Below are 12,095 nucleotides of genomic sequence, written 5' to 3' on the forward strand. Positions count from 1 at the left end.
TATCCATACTATCATATACTTGGCTGTTTCAGAATGATACACTCAGACCAGGAAGATATCAAAGTGAACTGACAGTTCTGTGCTGCAGAAAAGAAGAGACAGAAACCAGCACGTTTCGTCCCTCCCAGCCTGGTGTTTACATAACTTGGCTTTGACATATCTCCATAGTATACTTTGTAGCACTATTCGTGTACACTTCCTGCCAGAAGATCATACATGACTCCTCTGTCTAAACTTGGCTGTTTGTTTGCAATGGACGGGGAGATGAAAAGAGTAGCATTTCCCTCCAGCAAGGTGGTGATCCGAACTGTGTAATGCTCTTGGCAAAACAATTTAAGGGTTTGACATCTTGCAGATCACTTTAATCCCTCTATACAGGGGAGGCTGGGATTAAAAAAGAAAAAAGAATAACGTCCTCTATTCGGATTAAAACATGTACACAGGGTACACTCTTCCCAATGTATGTCACACCATACAAGACAATGGAAGGGCTGCCATTGGCTGGCATCACACGCACTGACACCTACATATAAAACCTGGGATTATAACACAGCCTGGCATCTTCATACACACACACACATCTAAAAGTGGGGTAAGTCTAAGTCAAGCATTAGCACTAAACCTAGCACCCTTCATACAGAACTGGCAGCTCTAGACCTCCCCCTCCCCCACCATCAGGGAGGTCCGGCACTTACCTGAAGAATATCCTCCGTCTGTGTCTCCACTCTCCTCTAAACTCGGGCAGCAGCGGCAGAGGTATCCGCTCCTCTCATGCTTCCTCCACTTGCCAAAGCGCCACTAGTCATCCAATAGGTTTGCCTGGCGCTTTGGCCAATTGGGTAACAGGCCTCACCGACCTGCCTCCTGACTGGCGGGGAGGCACTGTAGTGTGAAGATAGAGAAAATGTATTCGCTATGGTCACACAATTGGGTGGGATAAGGGCGTACTCTCTGCGCCCCGAGCCCACCCTTTTTTGAAGCCAATTAGAGCCTCTGGCTCTAATCATGTGCTTCAGAAAAAAAACACCCCCTTCCCAACTCCGCCATAGGGATCTATGTGTTTGGCAGCCTCAAAGGGACCGGGCCCATGAATAGGGAGGCGGCGGCAGGGGAAGGAGTGGCAGTGCCTATGCGCCCTCAATGCACGGGCCGCCACTGCTGGAGACCTTTAGCTCTGACTCGGCAAGTAGAATGTAGGACTACTGCAAAGAGACCACTGCTTCTACACAGAGAGCAAGGGTCCTTCTCTGCAGCATGCTGGCAGGGACAGGCTTTTTCATTTAGGTCGTGGCTGCTTTTTACAGAAAACTGCAATGCCCTGTACACACGGTCGGACTTTCCGACGGAAAATGTGCGATCGGATCATGTTGTCGGAAAATCCGATCGTGTGTGGGCTCCATCGGACTTTTTCCATCTGAATTTCCGACACACAAGGTTTGAGAGCAGGATCTAAAATTTTCCGACAACAAAATCCGATTGTTTAAATTCCGATCGTATGTAGACAATTCCGACTGACAAAGTGCCACGCATGCTCAGAATAAATTACGAGACAAAAACTATTGGCTACTGCCCTCTTTATAGTCCCATTGTATGTGTTGTACGTCAACTCATTCTGAACGATCTGATTTTCCGACAACTTTGTCCGACCGTGTGTATGCAAGAGAAGTTTGGGCCAAAACCCGTCAGACGGATTTTGTCGTCGGAATGTTCGACCGTGTGTACACGGCATTAGACTTTGTACACCTTTTGATTCACCTGTCCTACATTCAGATAATTTAAACTGAAGGTTCAGTTGCCCTTAAAACTAGTTACTGTGGAAAAGAGTTGACCTTAGCAAAGAGCTGTTGCTCCAGGAGCAAAGGACTGTGTAAAAAGCAAGCTAAGTGGACTGAAATCCAGCCCTGACCCCACCACTAATAAATTCAACCGTTCTTGATCTGTTAGAGATATCTAGTAAATATTTACTGGGAATAGACCCACTGTCACATACTGTATATATGTCTAAAGAAATGGGTTTGGTAAGAGAATATCTTAATGTCCCCACTTAATCTTGTTTTGCCAATGGTAATAGTCTCATCCCAGGGTCTACATGACATCTTCTTGTTGGTGGTCTTTCCATGGGCCGGCATGGCTTGTTTGAATAGACCCTTCCACTTATTTGCCAATTTATTTGAGTTTATACATTGAAAGGTATATACAGAGTTTGTGTGGGTTTTTTTTTCTCCTCTCTCTCTCTCTCTCTCTCTCTCTCTTTCTTTTTAGGAATAGAGGTTTATATTCATTGTTGCAAATAAATGTGATGCTATTGTCTTTTATGACATATTATGTAGATTAAACCTAATTTATGTGTAATTTCTTTCAATATTGTTCTAGTGACCAGCTATTTCTATATACGAGATTTGAGGTCCTGATGAAGCGTGTTAGCTCGTGAAACTCGTTGACCTACATTTAATGATCTCTGAGGAGTTCCATGCTATAATTCCTCTGCTTGTTTATGTGAAAGACAAGTGGTAGAGTTGGCATCCCATTATAAATTGTATACACTTTTTATGTGAAGAGTTTTTAAATTGATGGAATAAAGAGGGGGGGGGGGTATTTATAGTCCCATCACATATATCTTTTATTTTGAGTTACTTTATCCAAGGATGACTCCCTCCATTGGTACAATTAGTAACTAACACCATTCCCACATTCATATTGTTTTGGACTTATACATTCAACCTTGTCACTTTCAAACAACCATTTGTCCAAAGCTGGGTGAAGGTTTCCAAGTTGGGCATCATGTGGTATGGAGGCTGGTGTCTCATTTTATCCAAGTTTGCCTATTCTCCAGTCTTCTGTGTCAGTCTTTAATAAATGCTTTCTGGCACAAAAACGTGGATTTAAGCATTTCTTCAGTCTCTTTGAAAACAATTAAAAGTTAGCAGGTGCAAATACTGTAGCCGCTGACTTTTAACAGAAGGATACTTACCTTTCCAAGGATCCAGCGCCGTCCTCATCTGAGCCAGCTCTTTGTTGTTCTTCAGGTCCCCAGCCCTCAACGTGTTAACTGTGTGATGCCGGCTGCGACTCCTTGTGGCTTCATAGTTGGCTTCCCACTGCACATGTGTGAGCTGTGCTGCTCTGTGTGAATGGTCACACAGCCTCCTGGGACCTATGACATGTCCCAGAATCTCACAGGTGGGGGTGGAACATCGGTAGAATCACCTAGGTGATTCCAGCGGAAGTGGTTCCCTGTGGGTCCTGTTAAAAACTAGGTACCCCCTCCCCCCAACAAAAAACATGCCAAAATGTGGTAGAGGAGAGAGGTAGGAGGACATAAAGTGGAACTTCTCTTTTAGGGTGAGGTTCCACTTTAATCACTTCCTGTCCTGCTACATACCCGTATGTCGCTGGACTTTCGGTGGTTATACTGGGATGATGCCTGTGTCAGGGCTGGGCTCAGCCCTTCCTTCTCAAAGCTGGCCGCTCAGCTGTTGGCTAATTGCCAGCTCCTATCTCTCCACAGTGACTTACATGTTGATGATATCCTGCTCGTCAGTCCTGCCTACTTAAGCCGTCCAGCCCAGACGATCTCTGTCTTTGCCTTGGTCACATCTCTAGAGACGCTCTCCTGTGTTCCTGTTAAAGACTTGCTTGGCTGACATTCCTTCTGGCTCCAGATCCTGCTTGCTGTTCTACTACGCTCATCTCTGACTCCCTGATGTTTTGGCTTGTCTGACTATCCGTTCCGGTTCCTAAACTCTGGCTATGTTTTGACTACTTTTACTCTGTTTACCTTTTTTTTATTATTATTAAAGAAGTGTGCTTTAACTATACTTCTGTCTCAGTCTGATTCATGGTTTCTGCCTGCTGTTGCAGGCATCATTCCGGTATCGTTTTTTAGAGCCAATTTGTTTTTCTTCCAGCTAGAGCTGACAAGCCGCTCGATTGCTATTGCAAGCGAAAGGAGAGGATGTCGCGCCCTCCCACTGCCTTCTGTAGCTTGCTCTGGCTCTCCAGTCCCACTGGGAGACCCGGGCTACCAGCCGAAGCATTTTCCGGCTGGCCAGACAGCCAAGCAAAGCTGGGATCAGCTATGATCAGCTGTTTGTAATAGTAAACTGGAAGCGATGACATGACATCACTTTTGGTTTATTCGGAAATAATCTGCACCATTTAAAAAAAAAATTGAAAGCATTCAAAAACACCCATCTTGGTGTTTTGAATGCTTTTAAGGGCAGAGGTCTATTAGACCCTAGATCTCTCCATAAAGAGTACCTGTCACATGCCTATTGCTGTCACAAGGAAGTATACATTTCTTGTGACAGCACTGAAAGTGATAAAAAAAAGGAAAAAAAAAGAAAACATTTATGGCAACAGTGTAAAAAAAAAAAAAAAGAAAAAAATATAATAAATTAATAATTAATCCCGACCGGCGCACGCCAATGTACATCGGCAGAATGGCACGGGCAGGCATATTGGCGTACAGGAACGTCCAATCTTCAATACCGCCCTGCCATCGCGAGCGCGCCGCCAGTGGCGTGCTCACGTGCGGGTCGGGACCCCCGTGAGACCCCCGTGAGTCCGGTCGCGGGTCCCGCGGACTCGATCGCCGCGGGGATACTCGCAATCCTCTCACGGGGCGGCTGAATGGAGGAAATGCCGTGTAAACAGCATTTCACCATTCTGCCTAACAACTAGTGACGCTGATCTCTGCTCCATGTGATTGGAGCAGAGATCAGTGTTCACTAAATGAAAGCCCAACCCCCCCACAGTTAGTAACACACCCCTAGGAACACTTAACCCCTACACTGCCACCCACTGGTTAACCCCTTGACTGCCAGTGTCATTTACACAGGAATCACTGCATTTATATTGCAGTGATTACTGTATAAATGACAATGGTCCCAAAAATGTGTCAAAAATGTCCAATGTGTCCGCTGCAATGTCGCAGTCACAATAAAAATCGCTGATCGCCGCCATTACTAGTAAAAAAATAAATAATAAAAAATGATTAATAAAAATGCCATAAAACTATCCCTATTTTGTAAACGCTATAACTTCTGCGCAAACCAATCAATAATCGCTTATTGCGATTTTTTTTACCAAAAGTATGTAGAAGAATACGCATCGGCCTAAACTGAGGGAAAAAATGTTTTTTTATATATTTTTGGGGGATATTTATTATAACAAAAAGTAAAAGATAATGCGTTTTTTTCAAAATTGTCGCTCTATTTTTGTTTATAGCGCAAAAAATAAAAACCACAGAGATGATAAAATACCACCAAAAGAAAGCTCTATTTGGGGGAAAAAAAGGACATCAATTTTGTTTGGGAGCCACGTCGCACGACTGCGCAATTGTCAGTTAAATCGACACAGTGCCGAATCGCAAAAAATGGTCTGGTCTTTGACCAGCAAAATGGTCCGGTCTGTAAGTGGTTAAAGGCCCCCAGTTCCCCCATGCTCGCACGCAAAGTTGAACGCGCGTGTCAGTCCCGCACGCATGCAAAGAGCGATCGTCCCACACATGTGCGGTATCACCATGAATGTCAGATCATGGGCAGTAATTTTAGCACCAGACCTTCTCTGTAAATCTAAAGTGGTAACCTGTAAAGGCCTTTAAATATTCGCCTATAGATAGTAAAATTGACATCGTTTGTCGCTGTTGCATGAGCGGGCGTAGTTTTAAAGTGTGACATGTTTGGTATCTATTTACTCAGTGTATAATCATCTTTAATATTTAAAAAAAAATGGGTTATGTATTGTGTTTTTTTTGCATTCAAATTCAAAAAAGTGTATTTGTTCCCAAATAATTGCATTTGAAAAACTGCTGAACAAATACCGTGTGACATAAAAAAATTGCAAAAGCCATCTATTTATTCTCTAGGGCAGTGGTTCTCAACTCCGGTCCTCAGGACTCATTAACAGGCCAGATTTTAAGTATTACCTTGGGGAGATGCAGACTAGAATACTGCAATCATTGAGCAGCAAATAATATCACCTATGATATATTTAAGTTATCTTGCAAACCTGGCCTTTTAGTGGGTCCTGAGGACAGGAGTTGAGAACCACTGCTCTAGGGCTTCTGCTTAAAAAATATATATAATATTTGGGGGTTCTAAGTAATATTCTAGTAAAAAATACTGATTGTTGCATGGGAACATAAAGTACCAGAAAAGGCCAGGGGTGGAGGTGGTTAATGTCCTATGCTCAATGCCCAGATGTAAAGGCAATTATGTTCAATTTCCCCCCTTTGACAGCTATCAGCTTCACAAAATGTGGGGGGACAATGTAGGGGGACAATTGAACATAGTTGACACCACAAATAAAAATGAACCAATCAGCAAGAAAATATTCGGTGTGAGTTGATTGTACCACAGGGTGGTCATTTTGGATAACAAAAGTTGAGTGCCTACAGACTCCACTAATGGAAATCTGCACCCTGATTATCACCCATTGGTATTGCAAATTGTGTGATTACAAAATAATACCAAGGCGAGTGTTGGGTGGCAAAAAAACAATATTTTTGGGTGGTTGGCACGTTTCACCATCTGAACTTCCCGAGACCTTCCACCTGCCTTTTCCAACAGTGACATTTACCTCGTCAAAATCAGCGATGATCTCGTTGAGTAAGCGCAGGCATTCCACGCCTTGGTTATTCATTTCTGTTTGGGAGTAAAAATCTGCGAATCCAGGGATAGAAGCGAACATAACGCCTACGGCATCGTAGGACTGAGAGTACAGCTCCTGAAACAGAAGAACACAAACACAGCTCTTGTAGTCAGAGGTGTAAATTAAAGCCACAGGCGTACTGCAACACTCAGCCCATAACATACCATGTGTCAGACTAAAGGATTTGACTCTCTTTTTCAGCCCTCAAGACAAGGATGTCAGGTTTAAAAGAAACACAGGACTGAATGAAATAAAATAAGGTTGCAAAGCACCACGATGGATCAACACTGAACAAATGGCTGCTCTCCAAGATCCATCAAAATTCTTGAACAAACATCCCAAGTGTAACAGACAGTTCAAATGGTAGATGCATTTCACACACTAACCGGTGTGCTTATGAATAAGAGAACTCATGACGACCAACCACCCAATTCCCCAGCTTAAAAATCATTTAAACATTACCAATGTCAATAGAGAGAATTTTCTTCCTCAGCAGTCACATACTGAAAAGGAGGAGGATCTGCTCACATAAAGAAATTGTTATAGATATAGGCCATATATCCATAACTGGTTTTGATTTGAAGGACTTTAAAAAGTTCAGCATGGGACATATTTGACTTTAATAGAATGTAATTGCTCTTAGCCCTTGTACACACGGTCGGAGATTCCGACGGAATGTGTCCGATTGCAGCGTTTTGTCGGATATTTCGACTGTGTGTGGTCTGCATCGGACTGTTTCCGTTGGAATATCCGTCGGACCAAATTTTCCAACTTGCCGGAAATATTTTCCGACAAAATGCTCCGATCGGACATACTCCGATCATGTGTAGAGAATTCCGATCGGACAAAGTGCCACACATGCTCAGATCAAATTCCTACATCAAAGCTATTGGCTACTAGCCTGAACGTAGTCCCGTCGTAATGAAATAACGTCATCACGTTCTGAACGATCGGATTTTCCGTCAACTTCGTCCAACCGTGTGTATACAACAGTTTCGGACAAAATCAGACGGACAAAATCCGACGGATTTGGTTGTCGGAATCTCCAACCGTGTGTACAAGGACTTAGGCTGGTCATACATGGTCAAATTTTGAAAGAATTTTCTTTTGAAAATCAGAAAATGTATGCATTTTGTGATCTGATGGTGCCACCACTGATTTCGAAATTCGGCCAACCAAGCCTTCAATTTCACCTCATGTTGATACAGAAAAGAATTTTCGTGGCTGGGAATCTTCTTTTCTTTCCAGGAATTTTCTTTTCTTGCACATGTGCATTTCTTTTTCAAATACATTTCTCGCACTATTCTCCCATCATTGATTAGAAAATCATTTGTTTTTTAAAAAAATTTCCAACATGTCCGATTACTCAAATTCGATGGCTGAACGAAAATCGGCTGTTGCTGCAGCCCACTGATGGTGCGAAATACAAACGAAAATTCTTAGATAAGAATTCAATCCATATATGGCCTGCCTTACTGCAGTTTTTCAAGTACTCACCAAAGCCCTCCCCCAATAATAATGAATTGTCAGTTACATTGCCTCCGTACCTCGTTATCTCTGTCCTTCTCCAGGAAGTGGCGAGCCACGTGACTTGGGAGAATGTTTCTGAGCATGTTTTCATTGTGCTCCCTCAGTTCCGTCATTTCATTGATCTCTTCTTTGGCCTGAACCCGCCACAGAAAATCGAGTCTTGCTGTGTATTCCAACTGTAAAACAGTGCAAGCCATACAATATTTATAATATAGTTCAGAAAAGGAGGAGAAAAGATGAAAAGGAGGTAGTCAGTACATCAGGGTATGGTCACTGCATATACAAAAGAGGAAGTGCCCTTTGGAATACTTTGATTTCCCATGTAGAGGTTTGAGCAATTTTAGCAGCTAGGGTTGGATATTCATGTGTGGAATAACAGACCAAAAATAAAGATTTCCAACTAGATTATAGGATTAACTTGTTAATTGCTGACATACCAATATATAATGCAATCATTCTGGAACATGTGGCCGATTCACAAGTGCTGTGAACATTTCAGAAAGGTGAAATGGGGGGGAAGGTGACAATTTAGAGCAGCCCTTGTAAACCTGTTTACCTTAAAGTGGATGTAAACCCACGCTCATTATTTACAAATTAATGGCATACTAGTGATCTATATGTATATGCATGCCTCCTGCCTGTATCCCTACCTTTGAATTGTCATCCGGTGGGCGGAGTCGTGAGGTTACCAGACTCCCAGCCCACCTCTACACTACCCTCGAATAAGAAACTAAATGGTCGCACACCAGAGCTACAAACTTTGCTTGATGATAATCTTTATCGTCAAAAACCATACAGGTTACAGGGATTACAGTTGACGCGTTTCACAAGAGTGTAGCTTGCTTGTTCACAACCTACACTACCCTTGGCCAGGCAGCGTCGTGCCTGTAGAGTAAAGAAAGAGCAATGCGCACAGCAGGAGGAGAATGCGCTCACGGCCCCATTATATAAACTCCTTCCTGCGCATGTCATACACTCGGTGCCATTGACACACTCTTCTTTCATGCTAGTACATGAGATAAGGAAAGCAGATGTCAGTCACAGCAGTGGGGAAAGTGGTGGCACAGATTTATCTATGTGTCATTTTCTGTCTCAGTAAAAAAAAAAGACAAGAGGATTGCTTTGAGCTTGATTAACTGTTCGTGGCAAGACTGGGCACAGATGACTTGACATCCTCTACTCTACCAGGTAGAAGTCTTCATTAAATTTTTTTTTTACGGGTTCACATCCACTTTAATGAATCCTTGAAATAATTTGGGGTCTTGGCAAACCCTTGCTAAAATCAACACCCCTTACATTGTTTGCTAGAGATAAGAATGCCCTCCTTACAGTATTGGCCAGTAGGTCTTTCTTATAGACAGCTAAAAAGATTACTGGTATCCTGCAGCTGGCTTTGCCAAGTGGCATTGGCCCTAGAACTACGCAGGTACAATCAGATCGGAGGTCAATCAGCCTCAACAGCTCAGGGAAACCTTAGCAACCTCTGAAGGTACCCTAGAGTTCCACTGAACCCTAGTTGAGAATGAGTGATATAGATTATCATGATGGTCAGAAATGATCCTGCCAATATCCCATGTATCATTTTTAAAAATTGCATTACAGTGTTTGTAGGAGCAGAAACAGCCATAGCCACGTAAAGAGAAAAAAAATGGTTAACATCTGCTATTAGAAACATTAAGCTCTTGTTATAGTCACATAGCTATCCTCTAGGACAGGGATCTCCAAACTTTCTAAACAAAGGGCCAGTTTACTGTCTTTCAGACTTTAGGGGGTTGGACTGTGGCCAGCGTGAATAGGAATTTTTTCTAGCATCAGTGGGAATAAACAGTATCCCATCTTTGGTACTAGGGGGAGGAACAGTGCCCCATTGTTGATGTCAGTGGTGGGAATTATGCCCCATTATTGGTGTCAGTTGATAAAAGAGCGTCTGGAATCAGTGAGACGAATACTGTCAAGGGCTAGATAAAGGTGAGCAAGTGGCCACATCTGCCCCCCCCCCCCCCTCATCACAGTTTGGAGACCACTGCTCTGGGAGGACAAGGCTACTGAACCTCATTGCTGCTGCTTGCACATTCTTTCCTATGGTGCCTTGTGACTCTAGCCCTTAAGCAGTTTTTGCTATGACATGAGACAGACCCCTGGCCACAAGCAATTCTCTTATATTATGTCAATATCTACCTTTCTCAATCTTTTCAACATGGCAGAATCTTTGAAATAACCTTCTGGTCTCAGGTAACCTGTGCTTATAACTACTATACTGTATTGGGACATTAGTGTAATAGTCTATAGGACAAAAAAAAAATCCTCACTTCCTGCATGGCCAGAGACAGAAAGTTAACACAATCTCACCATCAAGGGCACATAATGTAATGAAATACTCTTTTAACGTGAAATCTAGAAGGATGAAATCCTCTGTCAGTTTTTTTATTGCCATCTGTGTACTTATTGGGGAAGGTTTCTCATTTTTCTGAGTGGTGATCGGAACATAGACAGCAATAGAGGTTATGACCCTTCCCCACTCTAACGTAACCAAAACATATGTTTTAGTTGGAAACGGGCATTTAGACCCCTGCAGACAATTTTGCAAGCCATCAGCCATTAAAAACGGAATCAGGTATCCCATTATAATATCTTCTGATATCGAAACACTGGTCCACTCTTCTGGAGCACCATGACCTAATGGTTAGCACTTAACCTGGCGTTTGCATGTACTCCCTGTGCTATGCATGCGTTTCCTCCAGCGCTGCAAAGACATTTTGGAAGGTTAACTGGCACCTGTCTAAATTTGCACTAGATTGTAAGCTCCTTGTAACGCATTGCATATACTGTATAGTTGGTGCTATATAAATACCTGAAATAAATAAATATGGTGTCTCATAGGGTGTGAAGGTACTCATAGACTCACCAATCACAGCTCAATCCAAGTGGACACCAATAATACTGTGTGTTATTCTAAAACATCCAAGACAATATTCTATCTGGAAACACTCTTTTTTCGAAATGATGAATTTGGCTTATTTGACTTTTTTTTCCCGCTCTGCATTGTAGCTGTATTTAAAATAATTCCTCATTTAAGAGGCATGTCCTATTAGAGACTAAACACACAGATCTCCTTCAATGGAAGACTAACATTGTAGTACCGTACTGCTCAATGGATTATCACTGGAAACATGTTTCTAGCTCAATTCTCTGATTTAGCTGAATGAATTTCCGCAGTACTTGCCAAAGTAACTATTTTTAGCTCAAAAGCAATTAAGGATTTGGACGCGGGTCTTTGAGCAGACACTCCCTGCCATAGGCTCAGCCCATACATTTCCATTTTTCCTTTTGTAGAATGCTTTAAACTTTGATATTCTGCAAATGATCTTTCTCTCCTGTAATAATCAATCAGATTCCAGCTCTTAAATTTCTAGTTTTAGGTTGACAAATAATGACAGCTGATTGGTTGCTATGGGTACCACATATAGAGATGCTTTTCCTTAGTTATAGTCTTTTGTTGCTGGAAGACATTATTGTTAATATTATGCTAAAGCTTGCATTTTTACAGTAAGTTTAATTGCACTACTAACATTGCGATTAATTGCCAAGAGTAGAGAGTGATCGTTACACACACGGAGAAGAAATGATTTCCCACAATGTAAGTTATACAAGTAGTACGTAGCAGTGATAATCCCACATTGCTCTAAAACTTTACAATTAATCAATACAATTTTAACATTTTATTGGGACATTGAAGACGCCACAAACTACTGACATCTCTATAGAGCAGGGCTCAAAATTTCCTGAGCTACTAGCCAGGCCTCAAGGGTTACTCACTCGCCACTAGTTGCCCCACCCAACCCCTACCCTGCCCCGCCCGCTAATTCCGACCCTAAACACGCTCTCATAAAACATCTCATGAAATGACACTT

General features: G+C 42.4%; 1 protein-coding gene across 2 annotated transcripts in view; it reads right to left on the bottom strand.

Moving 5' to 3' along the window:
* The window catches only part of ADCY8 (adenylate cyclase 8), a 437,831-nt gene that overhangs the window by 24,320 nt on the left and 401,416 nt on the right, over positions 1 to 12,095 (bottom strand). For both annotated transcript variants that reach the window (XM_077493354.1, XM_077493353.1), the window contains 2 exons: positions 8,202 to 8,360; positions 6,583 to 6,729 (listed from right to left, as the gene is read on the bottom strand). In XM_077493354.1, coding sequence (XP_077349480.1) covers positions 6,583 to 6,729; positions 8,202 to 8,360 — 306 coding nt within the window. The remainder of the gene's footprint in view (positions 1 to 6,582; positions 6,730 to 8,201; positions 8,361 to 12,095) is intronic.

Source organism: Lithobates pipiens, unplaced genomic scaffold, assembly GCF_037356315.1.
Source record: "Lithobates pipiens isolate NorthernLeopardFrog02 unplaced genomic scaffold, aLitPip1_a1.2 Scaffold_19, whole genome shotgun sequence".
In the NCBI taxonomy this organism is placed as follows: domain Eukaryota; kingdom Metazoa; phylum Chordata; class Amphibia; order Anura; family Ranidae; genus Lithobates; species Lithobates pipiens.